Raw genomic sequence first — 22,386 nt, 5'->3', positions numbered from 1 at the left:
GCAGTGGGGGTCAGCCCCCTGCTGAAATGGCATTTGCACACATTCGCACTCACACACACATGCATGCACACTGGCTTGCATGCTCACAAATTCATAGGATTATAGAGTACAATGAAACATGTCAGGGAAGCAGCAAAGCCCCTGGTGGAAATGTGTACGACACATTACATCCTGTAGAATACATGTCGGTGATGGGGGTTAGTGTTCTCCCCAATGTTAATATGGCAGAAAACAGATTGAGACATCACAGCTAAAGCCAAGGGAAATCAACCTGCACAGGTCAGATGCATTACTGTGTGTGTGAGTGTTACAGAGAGAGAGAGAGTTCAGCCGCGTTTCATCTATAGGGATGTCAAATTAAATAGAATTCCTCGGTGAATCTATATGACTGGCGTCTGTATCTCAAGCTCCCCTCTGTTATTTCTATGCACAGTGCCTCTCTACACGTTGTTGGTAAGCTCCGTCTCACTTTAATCAAATCAGCCAGCTGGGAGCCTTCCATTCAGGCCGCTGACTGCAGGGGGAGATGTGTATCAGTCAAGGAAATTAAGCTGTGTAGAAGCACTTACAAAAGCAACTGCAGTGTCACACAGAACTACCGTAGTGATTGCAAAAGACTTATTGTCACATGAAAAATAAAGATATGAAAAATACTGAGGATTTCAGCAACTGAATTAAACTGACCTTCATCTGCAACTAAGAAAGACATCTTCTGATTGCTCTCTATGATCTTGAATGATTGGGTCCAAGATGTGATTTATCAAGTATTAGCTTCATGAAAGTTCACAAACTCATATAAGTGTGTAACAATCAGCAGCAGTTGAGATATTGACTAATGTTTGTATGACTTATGAAAATTATGGAATTATAATTCTTTCTCCCTGGCATTCATGTTTCCTCAGGATTAAGTGTAGCAACTTTAGTGATCCCTTAATTTACCCAGCACCATCAGTCATATATTTTTCTTAAATTTTCCTCTAGCGCCATCATTAAGAAAAATAATCAGCTTGGCCAGAAAAAATAAGGGCACTCTAGAGGGCACTTCATCACATTTTCTCCACTATAAAGGGATCTTTTATGCCAGTGCCTGATATTTTCTCCACTGCAAGGACACCTAGAGGGCACTTTATCATATTCTCTCCACTAGGACACCTAGAGTGCACTTGATCATGTTTGCACACTGCAGCATGTGTCTTGCACACTGATTTATCTACCACATTGGCATGTAAGAAGGCACTGTGTGACTTTTTTTTTGAACATGGGTGACCTCTAAGACCATCAGTGATATAAACCACTGTGACTGTTGGCATGTTAGCTGTGCTAACATTAGCATTCAGTTCATCTGCTGTGCCTGAGAAGAGTCTCACAGGCCTGCTAGCTAATACAAGACCCTTAGTCTTGTTCCAGGCAGAATTGCAAATACACGAGCCATGTCATGGTTGCCCCGGGGCTTACATTTTCTCCTTTAAGCTGCAGCACTCATTCACAGTTCTGTATCATAACTAATCTACGTTCAGTTTAACATATATGACAAGGTATGAGCTATATTTTTTAAAATGTTATGGAAGCTAATATGGGGAGGTCTCTCTTCTCTTTTCTCCACTCTATCTCATATCTCTCATCTAGTGTATGGATAAATCATATCTTTTGCCTTACCATTCTCTTATCCCTTCCCTCTCTGCTCTTCTCCATATCTGAATGACAATGAAGGACTGTGGGAGTTTTTTCCACCTCTTTCATTTTCGCAGCCAACATTTTGCACACACACGCACATGCACACACACGCAGATTGCGACTTGACCTTGGGGGAAAATGATACTATGACAGCTAATCAATTTTTAATAGCAGCTACGATCCTTCTCAGGCCACAAGCTGTGTGTGTCTGTGTCATGAGTGAGCATGTGCAAGTGCATTTTCCACGGGCACAGTGTGTCTTCATGCCTATCTGGGTGTCTGTGTGTCTTGTATCTAAATGAGTGAGTGAGTCTGTTACGGGAATCCAGTAGCCACTTTGTTCCACCTTGTAGCTGAAATATTAATGCTGTCAGTATTGGCAGGGTTGGAGCATGACAAAGACACACACACACACACACACACACACACACACACACACACACACACACACACACACACATGCGTGGGTGTTTTGCTTGCAGCATGCATGTGTCTGTAGACATATGTTGCTCACAATGCACAAATTATAAAGCCGTCTGAGATTAATTTGATTTGAGTTATAAATTAAATTGAGTTTAATTTGGTGATTTGGTGATGTACATGTGAGCCACATTATTTCAATCAATTTTACACCTCAGAAAGATAGAAATGCTGCTGTCACTCACAACATTAAATGACTACAAGGGCATAGGTTTGGTTTCACAAGTATCTGTGTGTTCATGTAATACTCATTTGGCGAATTATATTTTATATTATTTATATTTATTTATGCTTCATAAATAAATAATGATTGTACCCTTTCCCACTGAAGAGAAAAACCAGATGTTGATGGTTGTTAGTGGGTTTTTTGTCCAGTGTATAAGGGGCTTTAGAGAGCATTGTTGAACCAATCCAAAATCTTAGAGCAGCCCTTCAAATTGTGGTGGAGACATAAGAAATAGTGTGCCTACCACTGAGGAGAATGATGACAGAGCATCATTTCGTAAGGCGTGTCCTTGAAATAATGGAGAAAAAAAGCAGTCAAGCAACTACCTTGCATTTAGAAATCCCATGACGATCAGTAGCAGCAAGATCTCCAGTTGTCTGATATCGTGAGACTATCAAGTAGGCTGTATCTGGAAAAAAATAAGAAATAAAATCAGTGCCCATGTTCACAGTAATAAAAGAACACATAACCCAGTGTAACAATGTGGCTTATTTACTTCATGCATTTTTAACCATTTTTGGACAGCAGAGGAATAAGCTTCATGAGGCTGTGGTCTTTTTATGGTACTAAAAATAACATATCTTTTAATGTTATACACTAAATGAGGGCTTCGATAATGTTAGGCACTTGTGACCAATGATATGTTACCCCAAATTACAATGCTCAGTTTGGTTTAAAAAAAATAGCTCTTTTGGGTAATATAGTGGCTCATCCTTGTCAAATTACACTCAAACACAAGCCCCAGACTTGCAAGATCTTTGCAGGACTTCCAACCGAGAACAGCAAACATGGATCTTACGATACTGTGAGCTGAGCTGGAATGAATAAATTAGTTAAAATTAGAATTGATCCAAAGCCTGAACTTGCTATTCCCATATGGTATTTGTATCTATCTCTCTGTACATGTATTTCTGTGGTCTTTGGGAACCAATTAGAGCCCAGTCTCAGGGTCTTATTGATTTTCCAGCCAATAGTAATGAAGCACTGCTGTGAGGGACTATTGAACAATCTTCTCTCAGCTCAGGGTTGTTTGTTGCTGTTTAGCTGAATTCCTTTACTTAAATTGGCTCAAAGGCTTCATTGTGCCTGAATGTGGTGTATAAAGTGGAGGAACAGGAAGCTCTATATCCAAGAGAGCATATTAGGGGTCGGGTCAGTTTCTCAGGGGATAAAATGCGACTGTGTGCCTCTATATCTGTCATAGCATGTACCCTTTAGCAAAGAAATGAACCCACAAGCTGTACAGGCGTGATCAGCAGCCCTATATGTTAAACACAGTGGTACTACAGTTTAAAACACACACAGTCTACACTTTTATATGTTGAACATAGTAATCATACATGCGTAGACATACATTAAAGCAGAACACAGATACCAATTGTTCTCTAAAGCCAGTGGAAGTTAAATATTCCCACAGAGACTTGGGGGGGGGGAGTAAAAGAAACACTCTAGCATCTCTTCCCCATTTCTGTCTGCGTTTCAGCAGCTCACAACCTTCAGCATCAGTATTCACTGCAGCATAAAGTGTGAGAGGAAAGAGGTAAGTATAGAAGAGATAATAGGAAGAGGCTGTGATTTGTCTTGTCATTTCTCCAGAGGAAGGCAGAGAAAGTGAGACAGGGAGAGGACGGAGATGAGGCAAAGAGGATGGAGGGAAAGAGTGGGTAGACAATGCTATCGAGCAAATGCGATGTTTCTCAAACATATAGAGAGATTGAGGAGGGGAAGGGTCTGTGGGTGCAGTGGGAGGGGAAGGGGGAGAGGAATTATGAGAGGAGTGATGGGATAAGGGATCAGGGGAGAGGTGGACAAAGTGTGAGATCACTATGAATGTTGTATTTAGAGAGTTATTAGTGACCTATTTCTCTCTTGGTCTTTTCCGTCATCTATCATTTCTGAAAACAAACACCACTAATTCTCTCTCTGTCTTCCTTTTGTCTCATTAAAAGAACAAAGGCTCCATTAGCATTGCGTTTTCCTGCATATGTGTACCTGCGTGTCATAGTGGCTGCAGCACTTTGCAACATGTATTGATTCATCAGTGGAACTAGGCCAAGGGTCCTCTGAGAATATTGTGGGTGTGAGTTTGACTACACATACAGACACAGCTGTACTGGACTCAGGTCTAAAGTTCCATCACAATCAAAATCAAAGCCAGAACAAAAAATGTCATCTATTAAAGCTGACCTATTTGCTCAGAAGCGGAAGCAACAAATCATAACTACTCAAATTGCTGTAATTTTTTGGGGTTACCTCTACTGTTTGTACCATTATTATTTCACTGTATATTTGACTAATCTACTAAATTAAAATGAAAATTCACCACTGAATAGGCCTGCAATCTGAATTCACATCCAAACCTTTCGTTTACATCTTTGTAGCCAATAAGACTTCATGTTCACCAGCAGACCAATGAAAACCCTGACGAACAGAAAATAAAGAAAAAACAAAAAAATGTTTGGAGAGATGACCGTGACCAAAGAAATCTTGAGGACATCAGGAGTAAATTAAGCTGAAGATGTGGAGAACAGAAACCCTTTTCAAATAAATGTCTGCTACTGATAATGCAGTAAACACAAATAGTTAAAAAGTAACATATATTTTGTAGTTTTACTCAAATATTTTCTAAAAAAAAAACAGTAGTTTAATTTGTAGTTGAGTAATATTTCAGTAATGTAACTATACGCCTACTTGAGTACAGACTTTCAGCACTCTTTCTACCACTGCTGTTGTTGTTTGAAGTTGTTTTGAAGAAAATAGAAGACTCTTGCCATTTCACACATACCGTCAACATTTTGAGAAACAGACATAGAATCACATTATGGTCCCATTTATACCTCAAAGACACACACATTCACACTTGCAACCCTCTTACCGTTCACACTCTTAGACATGAGGAGGAAATGGGGTCTCGGGGGGGAAGACTTTATGAGTTACGCCTTGTAAAGCGTGCAACGGTAAAATCCTTCCCCCCAGGCTCTTACTGATCTGATGGGCTCTTTTATTGGGGTCAGCAGAGGGCGCAGCACTGAATGTGTGTGTGCTCCTTGTGAGTGTGTGTGTTGGGCTGTGGAACTGCTGACCTGACATTAAACCATAGCATCGTAGGTTTTCCCAGGTCACCAAGGTTACATAGTTATTGTATTCAGTTGGTTTATGTCAGACCCTCATCTATGGACGTACTTTTACACACACACACACACACACACACACACACACACACACACACACACACACACACACACACACACACACACACACAATTACCTTCATCTGAGAAAAACTTAAACACAAACACTCTCTCATACACACCCAGTCACACATATACTATTGAATCAACTCTCTTAAAGGGCCTATGGTCATTTAATGACGTAACCAAAGGAAAGTCTGTAAATGTGCTGTATTAGATGTGTGTGTGTGTGTGTGTGTGTAGAGAGAGAGAGTATAGTAAGAGCTCTTTGAATGTTATTTGTCTCTCTGCTTTTTACATGGCAGTATATTGGTTACAGCAGGCTTTTATGCTTTTATTTTTTATAAAAAACTTACTATTCTAGGTGGGTTTGCTCCGTGTAACGTGACCTTGTTCTGGTTGCCTTTGGTTCTTTGCTTCAGGGCTATGAAATAATTTATAGCAAATAACTTGTACCAAAAAGGACACAGAATTTTTTAATCTATTGTGTAGAAAATTGCTTTATATACATGTGGGTTATCGATCTTTTTTATCAGCGCAATAATGCAGTGGAGGATAATTAATTAATAATCCAATTTACTTGGAGGCAATAAAGTCTCTTCAAATTGAATTGACAATTGACAAATGAAGCCAAGCTCAGACATGACTGTTCCATGACAGACTTGTCACTGGCTTGTGTTCATCCTTTACCCATTCTTATTTATGATCACATCCCTGTTCACAGTTAATGGGGTCTGTAAGTAAATAAATATATAGTTGAACTCACTAACAGTCTCCCCTTTGTTGTGTGACTGCTCTATCTCTGAGTGCAGTGGGGTTTGGAGTGTTTTGGGATTACTGTGTGATTCGTAATCCCATGGTGGTGTTTAACTGGAAGTGCAGTGTGGAATCACACTTCAGACGATGATTCATCTGTGCTAACAAGCACAAACAGACAAAAGATCTCTCCTCCTCTCTCCCCTTTTCTCTTAGGAGCCACATAAAAACAGAAGTCTTTTCATCTGCCCTGCACCCCTGAGCCCTGTCAACAAATCCTACCATATGTACCAAACATGATAAAAATCAAATAAATTATAGATTTCGTATACTTCTTTTTATTTTTATTTTTTTGTCACTGTACACTACTAGGCAAAGTTTGCACACATTAAGTAAATATAACAATATAGTATAGCTATCTATATCAGGACATATCCTTGCAAAGTCACATTCTTGCTCTATTATCCATCCATCCTTTGAGGAAAGGCAGGAACACACAGATACTGCATCCTGATCAGGGTTTGGATCATTTAAAGGTGTCGTCCATACATTTGTGTCCTTTCGAGGGCCAAAATGTTTCACAAGGCCAAAACTAATGATGCATTCATGCAGTTTCTGTCAACCCATAATGTCAAGAATGTAAGGAAATTGCATGTCTCTCCCTGCCAGCTTGTGTATGTATACTGTCAGCTGCTTTACTGTTTATTGGACATTCAGCTCTTCACATCTGCCACAACTTAAATTGTCTTGTCCAAATCAATATTTGTATGTTTTTCTGTCGGCATTCCAAACTGTAGCCAATTTACCATGAACTTGAATTTCACAGTCTGGTCATCATTCATGATGTTCTGCTTGTTCCATCTTTTTTTTTTTTTTTTTTTTTTTTTTTTACATTTTTACTTCGCAGATTCACATGTTTTCATGGTTCTGACTGTCTGTCTGTCTCTTAACACTTTACATGACCTGGTTATCTGTACCATTTTGAAAGGCTACAGTAATGAAATTCGACATGGGTTGTTTTCAAACAACTCACTCCTGCCCTTTTGTCAGTTTCATCTTGGATGTATAATATTCTCTAAACCGACTGGTGATGTTAGAATGGAGCAGCGTTGGGAAATGTACTTGAAAACTGTAAAAAATAATTACATGACTTTGCTAATTATTCAGTTGCAAAGGTGCCTTTAATCAAATCCTGCATCTTTTACATTTGGCGCATGTAGGAATAGAAAATAAAATATTGTCGTTAACAAGCAGCCCTACTATTTGGAGCTTGCTTAGCTTCAGTGGCTGCACACAGCTCTCCGGAAGACGTGACCTGAGAAGTATGGTTACACACTTTTCAACTCAAAACAAAACTACCAACTATAAACACACAAAATATAAATAAGACATCTCTATCAACTTTATCCCAATCCAATCACATGTCAGAATCTACTGAATGTCATTGTGTAAATATCGAATATATATTTGATGATCAGACCCGTGTCTGATACAGTTGGTGTGGTTCAGACTGAATCAGTAAAGCACTTATTGCACCTGACACTCTGTACCAATCATCTGCTTTAACCAAGCCTCTCTCCAAATTGTCAGATGGAGAAAATCTGTGGTAAATCTTCTGGATAATCATATAGCATGTAGCAGGAAGGTTTAGTGACAAACATTGCGAGGGGAAGACAGACGGACTGAGTCAGAGAGGGACTGTCAGAAATCAGAGGAATGAGAGAGACAAAAAGACTAATTCATCCAGGTGAGCCAGAGGAGGAAGAAGAGAGAAATAATAAACTGCTGGGAAGTACCTCAAACTTTAAGACATCTTTAACTAACAGAGAGAAGGTTGTTTATATGTTCAAATGTTCTGGAGTTCACTCAGATTCGATGACGCAGCGCTTTGCTTGCTCTGATATCAAAGAAAACAACAGCAGCTGTCAGGCGGTAAATTGCGGCTGCTAACAGTTTGTGACAGGAGTGGGAGGAAAGGAAGAGCAAGAGGAAGAGAGAAAGCTGAAACAGGATTCCTGCACTTCAGGCTTTTGATATGTGGCAGTGAGCTGAAGGTAGAGACGATGGGTGAGGAGAGAGAAAGGATTTAGGATAGAGAGAGAAAGAGATAAGGAAAGAGTGACAGGGGAAGGAGGAGAAGGAAGGAGGGAGGGAGAAGAAGCACTTAGGGTGAATAAGATGATAAGTGAGGGAGAGAGAGAGAGCATGTAAGTCTTAAAAGAACTAAAAAGCTGAATGTTAAGACTCTTTGGGAATCTTTTGTCACGGCTAAGGTGCAGATGAGCTCAAATGCCTTCTAGCAACAATCCACAAGGATTATCAAATCTGTTCATAGTTTCGAGCTGGGTTGATTTTCTTAGAAAATCTTTCAGTGCTCTAAAAGTGAGTGAATGAGCAAGCAGTGATGCCAACATTTTCTTAAGTTACAAACAAAACCATTAGAATCAAGACTCATATCTAAGGAACTGCAAAGACATCACCAAAGGCTGTTTTCTGTCCCTAATAGCTGTCCAAGTAGTCTGCTAATTACCTGCTTTTAGTAAGGTCATGGAAACTATTGTCTGCTAAGAAATGCAATGCTGTTTTTCAGTGAATGATTTGAATACTGATTTCCAGCACACTTGTAGAAAAAAACACTCCACTGAAACTGCACTGACTCAAATGAGTGATGATTGGCTGAGAGAAATCAATGAAAACAATTTAGTGGGCGCTTTATTATTGGTTTTCAGTTTGTTATTAGAAAAACTGAAATATTATGGTTTCAGTTCACCTGCAATAGTGTGGCTGGAAAGCTATTTTTTTTGAATGGAAGTTTCTCTGATGTAAAACCAAATTGCTGTGGAGTTCCTCAAGGAAGCGGTCTACGTTCAATGTTGTGTATTTTTTTTAAAAAAGTCCTCATGTGTGCTGATGATACAACAGTATACAGGGCAGAATCCACTACTGATGAACAGTCAGTGAAGTGTCTTAAATAGGGAGCTGCAGTCATTAGTTAAATGGGTAACGACTAACAAACTGGATGTTAATGTTTCTAAAACAAAAAAAACATTATAGTTGGGACAAATGATCCATTAAGGACAGGCCTTAAATTAAAATTAGATGTAAAAGATGATACCATTGAACAAGTTCAAGAGACCATACTTTTAATTAAATAGTAAATCTAACTAGATCTTGGTCTATGCATACAGACAAATTGGTGAGTAAAATGGGGAGAGGTCTTTCAGTTATTCGGGGGTGTTATAATTTTGTACCACAGAATGTAATAAGACAGATAATTGAGGCATAAATATTGTCTCATCTGGATTACTGCTCAATTATATGGTCTAGCACTTCCTCAAATCAACTAAAGAAATGGCAAATTGTTCATAATAAAGCAACATGTTGTACAAATCAAGGCTCATACAGAACTAATGTAGATGTAATGTATAGCTGTTTATTCAGGCTAAAGGTAGAAAACAGATTTGAAAAATGACAAAACCAGCCAGTGCTACAGCGTTGTTTGAATGAATTCTTTCACGGGGAGGATTTCCTCTTGGACGTCTGCACCTGTATTGTGTTTTTGTGAGGAATAAAGCTGCAGGTGCGTTTGGCCTATTCTATTCTACGTTATGTTGTTTTGTTGTTATCTGAACATCTGTTCTCTGCATCTTACCCACAGGTGAAAGTGATGGTGCGTGTGTGTCCAATGTCTCAGTCGGATGCAGCTGAGTCCAGTTCCTTCCTTAAAGTGGATCCCAGGAAGAAACAAATTACCATCATGGACCCATCAGCCAATCAGACACCAAGCATTCCCTCCCAGAAAAGGGCAGCAGCCAATCAGGTCCCTCCAAAGATGTTCACCTTTGATGCTGCGTTCCCTCCTGATGCATCACAGGTAAGAGAAAATATGATGAGTTTAGAAATAAAAGGATTTTGATACAAAATCTGTCATGACATTACACCAAAAGACAAACAAGTTTTATTAAATTATTATAAATATGGACAAAAAGCTGGACTCAAGCTTGACTCAAGTCTTCAAACTGTAATTCCAAGTCAGAGATATTTCTAAAATATCTCACTAGGCTAAAACTCCAAAGCCACGATCACTGGCCCCAGTAACATCCAACATTGAAGGAATAGTTTGAGTTTTGGGAAACACTCTTATTCACTTTCTTGCAAAATTAGATAAGCAGATCTTATGTCTGTACATTACATATGAAGCTACAGACAGCCACTGGTTAGCTTAGCTTAATGCAGTGTTTCCCTACCCTGGTGTATCCTCAATCTGAGCTCCTCTAGGAGCGTCCTCTCTCCTCACTCATCTGGTCCAGGTGCATTTAAGGAATTGGAAGATCCTTCATGACGGCGGGAAAGGAACGACTTTCGGGATTGACGGAGGAGAGAGAGGAGATGAGGAAGCATAATTCCTCTTAATGAAAAGCACCCGATGTAAACATGCAGGGCAGTGGGTCACAGGACCAGGGTTTGGAAACACTTATTTAACAGATCGCAAGCAGGGGCAAGAAGCTACTCTGGCTCTGTCCAGTGTTTAAAAAATCCAGCTACAGGCACCATGAAGTTTCCTCGCCCAGCCAAGAAATGTTTTCAGCACCAAACACACTGAAAAACCACAAACTGTTGATTTTACAGTGCTGTTTGATCAAACAAACAGGATATGATATGTTTATTTATGAGCTTTGCTGGTTCGGGTATTGAACTTTGGACAGAGGCAGGTTAGATCTTTCCCTCTGCTTGCAGTCTTTATGCTGCACAAAGATAAGATAAACATACTGTCTCCAGGTTCTACCTTCATATTTAATCCACTGACATGAGAGTGGTATTTAGCATATCATCTAATTTCTGCAAGACAGCTAAGTATATTTCCCAAAGCTTCAACATATTCCTTTGGCACAAATAGAGTCTATTAAAAATTAAAAAGGAGCTAAAATAATGCAAGCTACAAGTAACTATTTTGGAATGACACACAAACTTTTCTAAGTCAGAATAACAGGATGCATCTCCATTCCTCCCATTTTGCTGAGGTAGTGTGAATACAGCTTTAGTGATAATAATAAGCAACACACCCACCATCTACAATACTTTTTTATCTATTTTGAAATGATCTACCACTCTAATGTAAATATCCTTTATAGCTGCTGAGAAGTGAATTATGTTAAATGTAACATTCAATTCATGTACGTTACCTGTAACTACTGTTAACAGACTTTAAAGTTTAACACTAAAAGGCAAAAACGCAACACTGGTGTTCAAATAGACCAGGTGTATCTATATGTTCAGGTATTGATGTATTTTTGACCTTCTTTCTGCATCTCTCTTCATTCCTCTCTCTCTGTCTGCCTGTTGCTAGGCGGAGGTTTGCGCGGGAACGGTTGCCGAGGTGATTCAGTCGGTAGTGAATGGAGCAGATGGCTGTGTCTTCTGCTTTGGACACTCCAAGCTGGGTAACACTCACACAAATGCACACAGACGACAAAATCAGAGCAAGTGTGGCTTTTTGTGAGTCATCTTTAGAGTGTGTTCGTCTGAGCGTCAGTGTGTCAGTCTTTCACTTGGCCGTCTCTCCGCTGGCCCTCATCTATCAGAGAGAGAAAGAAGAGGATTAGTGTCTGGTGATGCTGAAAGCATTCTCAGTCTGCTCCGTCTGTGTTTCTGTCTTCCTTTCTCTCGCTCTAATCCTTCTGAAGCTGGTTTTTAGAGAAGCTGTCTTAAAAAGGGTCAGGACCCCTTACTGCACACTACAACATGTCTGAACCCACACACATGCGCTGGCACACTCACCCACCACACACACACACACACACACACACACACACACACAGACATGTTCCTCAACCCTGGGTCAGCCCTTGTTGTGTTTATCCCTGTTCATGCAAGCAGCATTATCCTTCTTGGCTTGTGATCTTCATACATTCAGTCAGAGTTTGTAAGTCCCCTTGAACTGCTGGCAGAGGACAAACCAGAGAATTTAAATGCTGCAGTTCAGCAGGGAACACTTCTGTGTTAATGGCTCAGCTATTTACTGGAACACACTAATGAAGTTTTATGTAAAAACATGCAAACTACTGAGTTTTATGTGCTGCAGGGACTTTGTCCCTTGCCAAATCTGTTGTAAAAGTAAACTATTTTATATATGCGCTATGAATTTATGTTTTTGTCTTCCTCATGTGGCCTTTCAGTTAATAGTTATGCATTTTTTTTTGTTGTTCCAACTTGGGCCTTATTTTTGTATTGTATGCTGTTATTACAGTTGGTGACACAGTGACTAAACATCCTGAAAAATTCATGACAGTCACAAATTACAAGTAATTATCTTGAATCTCAAGTTTCTGGCTGTCCCAAAGTGATCTATTATAGTAATAGATAATATTAACAACATATAAATCTGTGAAATTATTCTGATCACGTCACTTATGTAGGCTACAAATCCTGCTTTTAGATATTAAAAATGTCCTGTTGTTTTTGTAAAATTTGTCAGAGTATTATTGCTGCATTTTCACTCATCTATTCCACTAATCAGGCTATCATAAATAATGGCTAGTTAATGTCATTCAACCAGTTTTAAACACATCTATAACACATCTGTCACCTGTGCCAGGACACTGTGTTTCATATCATCCTCAGAATCTCTAACTTATCTTCATAATATTGATAACAACTTGTCGGAGTTAAAGCCTGATGTTTCTCTAAATGATTCTGTACATTTTAATCCTTCAGATATAACACATTCACCCCCTACTCTCCTGTCTTCAATTTCAACAATTCTCAGCTGGTCACCCTAGTTGGTGATGTTGACTCATTAGAGTAATTGCTGAGAAAGGGAACACAGCAACTTTGCTACAACAAAAGACCAATGAGGCAGTCAGACAGTCAGACATACATACATACATACATACATACATACAGACATACAGACAGACATGCATTTTACATAAAATAAAGTGGTTTAGATTCTAAATCAAGTAATTTGAAGGTAAAACTGAAAGTAAAGGGGGCGGCAGCCATGAACTGTCACATCCCTGCTTGGAGAATGCCTGGAGATCTTTGTTGATTGTAATTCCCTCTCCCTCTCTCTCTCTCTCTCTCTCTCTCTCTCTCTCTCTCTCTCTCTCTCTCTCTCCCTCCCTCCTTGTTTTCTACAGTATTATGTGAGAGCTGTACTTTCCTTGGATGTATTATGGAAAATTGGATACCATTAGCCTGGCATCAGCAGAGTAATTCACAAATGCAAACTTTCTCAGCTTATTTTAGATTTCTGAGGAGCATTATTAACAAGCATAGACCAGAATGCCTCTGGATGCAATTGGACAGACTTACAACCAATCACAGTAATGAAACATGTGTCCTATTGTAGTTACTAGGATTAATCTAACCAAATCCAGTCTGAAATACAACTATCACATCTTTCTTGTAAACAAAAGTTTTAAGTGTAGTTCTTTTAGAGAAAATATACAGTGCAGTCTGTTTAATACTCATGCAGCTGGGGTTTCAGCAGAATCAACTGCATGTTAGCGCTAGCCATCTTGATTGTTCATGTCAATGTCTCAACACCCAATAAAGTTGCGTGCCTCTGTACAGTCATCGTATCAGACCTGCCCCATATAAGATCAACGACTGTGATTGGTCTGACCAGATGCCAGGTGGAAATCTGTCTGAACAGAAGGGGGGTAGATGTACCTGTCAGAGAAAATTAAAAATGTGAGCTTTCAGTTTTATCTGCTTCTGATACCTTGTTTCAGCTTGACAAATCTGATGTTATACGGCTCTTCTAGAATTTTCAAATTATTATTACCAAATGGATCAAATTCTGATAATAATCAGAGCCATGGTGGGTGTTTTTGATGTTAAAAAACACAATTCTGATAATTGTGTGTGGGAAAAGTTTCAGTTAAGATTAGTTAATTAAGATAAAATTATGTTATAGAGCAGCCACAGTACTCAAAAATCTCTTCACAGCCCAGTGCTGTTCCTGGAGGCTTGGTACAATCAACAAAAACGCATAAAACACACATGTAATGTTGGTAATAAGATCTCATTGCACAGTGCAGACAAGTACAGCAAGCACAGTTAGTGAAAGTTTAACCAGGAATGAGAATGTTTCATACAAGAATGATAAAGAGAGGGCAGAGAGCAGAACCTGCCCAGAAAGAACAGATCAAACGAACAGATGCGTATATAATCATCACAGCTCTCCCAAGACTCTAACTCAACATGGTGTTCACGTCAGACAGCCTGTCTGGATCAATGTTTTCCATCCTGCCGTGTTTACATGTTTTTCATTGAGCCTTCTAATATTGACACATGAAAATGCCGACTGTTTCACGATTCATGATGATAATTCATACTGTATAATATAACTATGACAGGAGCTGATATGCATAACACGCCCCCAAAACAGACTTCTTATTATCTGTGTTTGATTGTGTTGGATGACAGACGTAACTGAATGTTCTGGCTTTAATACTGCGAGTGCTTTTATATGACTGAGAAATCCATCAGAGAGAGTTTGCTCTTTCAATCAATTTTACTGTTAAATTAATGCTGTGGAGCAGCTCTGACCTCGCTGGTTTCAGTTTAAACGGCTGCTGCGGTAGCTGCAGATGAGATAATTCTTTATGATACGGCTCACCTAAGGCCATGGATCTTAATGAGGCCGCATTATGACGGCATTACCTTTTTCCTAATTAAAATGGGGAAAGTAACACAAGGGGCATTTATCTTCAGTCCTGTGGCCCTCGGCTGTAGACACATATGGGGATGCACACGAGTCTACTTGTCTACACACAGACTTTCACAAAGAGTAACAAGGTTCATTGAATAGGAAAATTTTGAAAAAGTCAAAAAATAATACTGAAATAAATGGATGAGCTTCAGGAATGTAATTGAATCCTCTGGCTTTAACTCATGTCTGATGGATTTTGTTATGAGTTTTTGGATTACTGGCCTTGGATGGATCATCTGTGTGTGTGTGTGTGTGTGTGTGTGTGTGTGTGTGTGTGTGTGTGTGTGTGTTTGAACTAATGATACAGTGCTGCTTTGTTCTCTCACACTTCTCTCACCCTGTTCATTCACTTTCTCCTTGACAGCATTGGCAGCTCTGCTAGATGTGACCAATTACCAGGAATATACATCAACTACACAGACACGCACACACACACACACACACACACACACACACACACACACACACACACACACACACACACACACACATTGCTTTATAGCCTGTAGTGTAGAGTCATTGTGTTGTAGTGTTGTGTTAGACAGTGCGGCAGTCAGCTAGCTGACCATGTCCTGACAGCCTGAGGTAATCAGAACAGAGGGAAACATTGTGGAGCCGCACATACACTCACAGAGATATGTAATGTAAGACTCTCACATATACACACCGTCCCTAGAGGGCACAACAGAGAAAGGAGGGTTGTTCAATTCTCTGTGCTGATGGTCCTGATACCACTGCTACTACTGACATTGTGACTGAGGGAGTCCACCTAATTTGTTAAATAAAATAAACCAACTGGTAAATCAGTTCTATCAAAGTAAATGACCCAGTGTTGCTTTTAATACAGCTGATTGCAAATTGCAATGCCCTTTTTAACATTTCTTTCACAGCATTTTGAAAGAACTGATGATGGAAGAGGTAAACTAAACTCTTTCAAATCAACCATCAAGCATCTAAACTAGAATGCAGGAAAATATCTGACACCTGGAAAGATAAGTTATAGGCTTTTAATGTTTATTTGTTTTATCTTTATTTCTTTGTTTTGTTTGTTTTATCTGCTATAATAATGTTATTATTAATGTTTGATTATTACCTGGCCCCTGGTCTCCTGTCATTTTGGTAAAGGGTTTCTTAAGAGCTCTTGTGCAGCTCTTTTGTGGCTCTGGCTGTTACCATCTTGGTAGTGCCTGACTCTGTCTAACTTCTGGCTAATCCAAAAGAGGTGGATGGAGCTGAGGCGGACCAAATTGCTCCTTGAGGAACTATAGTTTTTGCCACATCAGTATTGGCGTAATTTTTCAGCTGCTGCAGGGGTCTCCTATATGCTTGGATGGGGAGGGTGAGGCAAGGTGTTAGCAATTTACAAGCTCACCACTAGATGCCAACTCAAATCCTACAAACTGGTCCTTTAAATTTTTCATTTCACCACTGTACAAATGATGATGGTATAAATCATTTCTGAGACTAAATGCAACCCTTTTTGTTTAGTATGTTTACTGTTTCTCCTCCAGCTTTTAGAATATTTTTGAAGTAAATCATGAAATACATCTTTGCTTTGACAGTAAGTCTAGACGCTCTAGGAAAGCCTGAGGGAGAACAATGTAAAATTATAGTCTAGGTGACAACCGCCCCTCCGTCCTATCTCTGAACAAACCTGCATCACATTAGTTGGGCTTTTGATGTCCTCTGTTTTTGTGTAAATGTTCCTCTCGGTGTGATTGTTGGGTTTGACATATGGCTTTGTTTAGGTCTGTGTTTGATCCTCAACTCCTGACAGCCAGAGCAGGTGTGTGTGTGTAGGGGGGTAATCATCATCTTGTGGCTCAGATGGACACATCTTGAAGCACATTTCACTCACGTGTCTATTCATACAAAGCACTTTGTTCCTGGGGGTCTTTTCTGATTATGTTCTTTTTGATTTTTTTCTGTTAACCTTCTCCTGTTTTGTCTTCTTGTCTGTCTCTCACAGGTAAATCCTACACAATGATTGGCCGTGATGACTCTCTCCAGACTCTGGGTATAATCCCCTGTGCCATATCCTGGTTGTTTAAGCTCATCAACGAGAGGAAGGAGAAAACAGGAGCTCGCTTCTCCGTTCGCGTCTCTGCAGTCGAGGTCAGTGCAGCTGAGGCGACCTCAATTTCAAACATTCCCTGAAGAGCTTAACAGGTGCCGTTACTGATACAGACAGTTGAGAGAGGAGCCACTAAGTAGTAGTGTCAGCGGCTGTAGTGCTAACAGTGTGGATTCTGTCATCAGGTGTGTATAACTAATATTTTAACTGTTGACTCCCCATCATAAGTAATGACTTCTCTCTAATAGGGAAAGCTGGCTCCCTTATAGATTAGTTTGGTGATAGAATTTGATTTTGACCAAAAATAAAAGACACTGTAGTCACTTAGTGTGTGTGTGTGTGTGTGTGTGTGTGTGTGTGTGTGTGTGTGTGTGTGTGTAGGTTTGGGGAAAAGAGGAGAACCTTAAGGACTTGCTGTCTGAAGTCGCAACCGGCAGCTTACAGGATGGACAGTCGCCTGGAGTCTACCTGTGTGAGGACCCCATCTGTGGCATGCAGGTATACAAACACATGGACAAGGACATGATGAACACATTTAAAGGGACAGTTCAACCCAAAATCAAATATCAAAAATACACATTGAATACAATGGAACTAAATGACACTTTCATACAGAAAGTATTTTCTTTCTACCGTAGAAAGAAAGCAGTACCTTAACAAACTGTGGATTATCTTGAATGCAGGTCATGCTTTCTAAAAAGAGATATTGTTTTTGAGTTTTTCAGCTGTTTTTTATTTATTTATTTATGGTACTTTAAGCACTATCATTCAAGAGAAGGCAAACATCTCTATGGCCAATGACTCCAAAACTCTGTAACTCACACCAAAACAATATAGATGGATAAACAGCACCACAGGCCTTTAAAGACACTGTAGTTCATGGTGTTAGATTAATGTAACATGGTTGCTGTAGATTCAGTTCTGTGAGTATGTGTACGAACTGCCTCAGGACTTGTATCAATATGCTTTACCTTTGCTTTTTTAGCCTCAGGCAGGTCTCTGTTGTCTCAGCCAATCTGAGATGTGCACACACACTCTCTCTCTCTCTCTCTCTCTCTCTCATACACACACACACTTTAGGATAGCAGATACAATATAAGTTATTGTATTCTATTAGAGTCCCTTCTCTTCTTACATAAACATAAACGTACATAAACGTACATAAACGTATTTATAATACCAGGTTCATTTATTATATTATTATGTTTATTTTACTTAATATACAGTTACTGCTTCAACAATGTCAAGTGCAAAAGATATGAAGACACAAGAAAATGGAAACATAACTAGAAAAGAAGTGTCTTTTTGTCTGTTTTACATTCAAGCTTCTTTAAAAAAAAAAAAAAAGAAAAGACTTTTAAAAAAGACTTAAAACATTTTGAATTTATAATTGACTGATTGCTGGATTGCGATAAAATAACACTTACATTAAGTTGATCATGGTGAATTTCATGCCATAGGATTTCATGAATTGTGATAATTGTGAATATAATCACATGAATGACTCTTGCTCAACAACGTACAATCCAAAATTAAATTCTGGATTTAATTTGAATTCAGGACCCAATTATATATTTGGATGCAAATGATGACATCATTGTCAAGAAGTGAAAACACAGAGCCTGGCTTAAAAATACAGGAATGATCATGTCAGAAAGAACAGACTCACACAATGTTGCTGCTATTATTAATTTATCCTATATTTATTTAGGGGGACTGTACAATTTAGGATTACCTTATTTAAGATTGTTTGATTTTCACTAAAAGTGTGTCCTTTCTCTGATGACATATATATATATGTAATTGTATATATATACATATATATACAATTACACTAACATTATAATTATTTTGAGGCAGCAACTACATAGCAGCCTGAGTGTGTCGATGTAGAAGAGTGCCAAAAACGACTGAGTGACAGAGGGTGAGCTTGTGTGTGTGTGTGTGTGTGTGTGTCTGTGTGTGTGTGGCTGCAGTTATATGTTTATAGGATTATAGGGTCTGATACAAGAACATCTGTGTAATCCTTAACTAATCTGACATAATCTCATCAGTAATGATATCCTGCAGTACCACACACTATCTCTCCTTCTCACTCTCTCACTCATCTCTGCTTCCCTCTATCTCTGTCTTCCATACCTGAAGGCAAATTAGAAAATGCTTTATTTGATTATGACAATCAGTCCCGTGGATGCAGACTCGTCAGTACACAATATAATCAGTGTTTGGACACTTCTTGGTGGGTAAGATGAGCCCCTTAAGCTAATTAAAGTTACCCTCCCTCTTGTTTGGCTGTCTGTCCTTCTTTATCTTTGTCTATATGGGCAATATTCACACAGTTTTTCTCTTCCCACACACGTTCCAGCTCCAGAATCAGTCTGAACTGCGTGCTCCGACCCCAGAGAAAGCAGCCTGGTTTCTGGATGCAGCAATAGCAGCTCGGCACAGTAGCCAACGCCCCAACACCACTGAGGAAGAACATAGGAACTCACACATGCTGTTTACACTACACATATACCAGTATCGCATGGAAAAGACAGGCAAAGGAGGGAGTAAGTACTGTTTGCTCAAACACTATTATTACTCTGTCATTAGTGTTATTATTCTTGCAACTTTTTCAAATATAATTAATGTTAATACGTAACAAGAAATTAAATATTGTATTAGCAAAGAAAGATCACATGTGGAATTTCTCAAGGTTGCATTCTTGGACCTCTTCTATTCAATATCTAGATGTTCCCTTCTGTTCAGATGCCACCAATACATACCACTGTCACTGCATGACTATAGTCCCATATATTTTCTGAACAAACCAAGGATTGGAAGTGCCAGACAACAAAAAATTAATAATTGTTTTTGGCCCCAGAGAACAACCATTAAAAAAATCTGTGTTAATCTTGAATCCATGACACTGAAGTCTACAAATCAAGCCAGAAATGGTGTAGGACTTGGAATAAATTTCAACATTAATATGAAGAAAAAATAAGACAGGTGTCTTCACAGGTCTTGGTAAAAATAAAAAAAATAAATAGGTGCAGCTCATCTAGAATACTGCTGCCAGGATCCTCACTAACACCAAGAAAGTGAAGTGCATCATGTCGGCCCTTAAATCACTGCACTGGCTACCTGTGTGTCAAAGGATAGGATGTCAAAAAAAACCACTTACATTTCTATTAAGCACTAAATGGTCTCAGGCCTAAAAACATGTCTGAACTACTTGTATGTTGCAAATTATCCAGACAACTTCGCTTTTAGTTTCTATGCTCCCTACCTCTGGAACAAAGTTACTGAACACCTGAGGTCTGATAAAAGTGTCGGCTGATTTAGATCAGGCCTTCAGACGTTATTGTTTTCTTGTTTTCTACAGCTTTCCAGTTAAGTAAATAACCCCCCCCCCCCTTTTTTTAGTATTCTCTATTTATTTACTTATTTGTGTTTTGTTGTTGCTGTTTTTAATGTAATTTCAATATTTTCTTAATGCCTTATTGTACTGTATTTCTACGCCCCTGTAAAGCACTTTGATGTATCTGAATGGTGCTATATAAATAAATTTGCCTTGCCTATCAAAGCTACACCTACTGCTGCAGATACTACACTATTAGCTCTGTTGTTATTGTATCACACAGGCTGCTGTGACTCCTACATCCTATAATCACAGTAGAACACAAACATGTTGTTTACTATAAAAAATACTGCTTCACCATATGGCACGCTAAGCAAGGAGTGAGTGCACACAATAATGATAGAAAAATCAATCTTTTTACCTATACTGTGGAGAAATAGGAGGATTAAGCGTCAGATTTCTTGACAAAGTTGTACACACACCTATCACAGACTGTGTGATCCCTATATAGATTCTGTGGTCAGATTAATTCACATATGTACTCATGTCCAAATAAACGGGTGATAATGCAGGGGTAGTGTGAGTTTCACATCATACCTACAGCTATGTCTGGCTCACATAGTTGCAATTTTGCAATAATCTTAACCTTTAGAGAACAAGGTTTCCCATTATGTTGCAACAGAATGCAGAAAACAACCAAATGTACCCCTATAGACAAATGTCTGTGGGGTTAATTGCATAGTTGTATACTGTCTATCTGGTCTAAACTCTTGAAAATATTTGTTGTTTGTGATATAGTTCATTTACTTTTTAATGCTTATGCATACCCAGTAATGCATATTTCCAAGTCCATGTTTACATATTGATGCTATAAGCAACAAGACTGAGCAAATCTGTACAGCTACTGCTTCATATTATACCATATATTATGATAGACTATCAGATTCAGATCAGCCAATGATACTAATTAAGGTCTCTGTTTGTCTGTCATGGGACCTTAATTAGTATAACTGGTAACACCTGTGTTTACCCTACTTTTTCATACCAGAATGGCTGCTGGGAAAAAGGTCTATGTCTTTTCCTTTTCATTGCACCCTTTCTCTTATATCCAAACCATTTACTCTTGTCTTTCTTCTTCTTCACTTTGCTAGTGTCAGGAGGTCGCAGTCGCCTCCACCTGCTGGACCTGGGCAGCTGTGATGTCAAAGTACTTGGAGGAGCAGGAGGAGGGGGAGGTGGTGGGAAAAGCAGGGAGAACTCTTCCCCAAGCTCAGCCCCTCTGTGCCTTTCTCTATCTGCCCTTGGCAACGTAATCCTGGCCCTGGTCAATGGGAGCAAGCACATCCCATACAAGTAAGGTGGTGTGTGTGCAAGTGTATGTATGTGTGAGCAGGAGTGAGAGGAGAGGAGAGGAGAGGAGAGGAGAGGAGAGGAGAGGAGAGGAGAGGAGCAAGAAAATGTGATAAGATGCTTTGAGTAAAGTAAGGAGAAGAAATTGAAGGAAGAAAACAAAGATGATGATACAAGTTAAGAATTTGGAGCTGGAGGAGAGGAAATAAGATGAGAGATCTCTTAAGTTACCTCAAGTTTTGGGGACTTAATGTTATAAACAACAACAGCTGCTGTTACATATTCATCACATCCATTTTGCTGGTTAACTGACTGGCAATGAGAGCAAAGGGTGGAGAGGGAAGAGATTGAGAAATAATAGAGACTGCAGCCAGAGTAAACTGTTAGCAGGTGGAAAATAAAAATATGTTTATTGGTATAATAACATTTAGTATGCTGTGTTCAGTATATGGACCAAACTGTACTGTAAATGTCCTCATTTTACCTTCCCCTTGATTTAATTCCTCTTTTCTTACATCCTTCCTCTCTGCTCCCCCACTCTCCTTAAGGCTGTGCTGTTCTGTACTTCTCGCTG

At 39.2% G+C, this 22,386-nt stretch overlaps 1 protein-coding gene across 1 annotated transcript in view; it reads left to right on the top strand.

Annotated features, from left to right (window-relative positions):
* Positions 1-22,386, top strand: part of kif26ba (kinesin family member 26Ba) — a 110,390-nt gene that overhangs the window by 64,749 nt on the left and 23,255 nt on the right. The window contains exons 6-11 of the mRNA XM_084719206.1: positions 9,985-10,200; positions 11,674-11,767; positions 17,015-17,160; positions 17,501-17,617; positions 19,485-19,671; positions 21,614-21,815. Of these exons, the coding sequence (XP_084575332.1) occupies positions 9,985-10,200; positions 11,674-11,767; positions 17,015-17,160; positions 17,501-17,617; positions 19,485-19,671; positions 21,614-21,815 (962 nt within the window). The remainder of the gene's footprint in view (positions 1-9,984; positions 10,201-11,673; positions 11,768-17,014; positions 17,161-17,500; positions 17,618-19,484; positions 19,672-21,613; positions 21,816-22,386) is intronic.

This window comes from Lutjanus erythropterus, chromosome 1 (assembly GCF_056507025.1).
Source record: "Lutjanus erythropterus isolate fLutEry1 chromosome 1, fLutEry1.hap2, whole genome shotgun sequence".
Taxonomy (NCBI): Eukaryota; Metazoa; Chordata; class Actinopteri; order Lutjaniformes; family Lutjanidae; genus Lutjanus; species Lutjanus erythropterus.
This window is presented reverse-complemented; position numbering and strand designations above follow the sequence as displayed.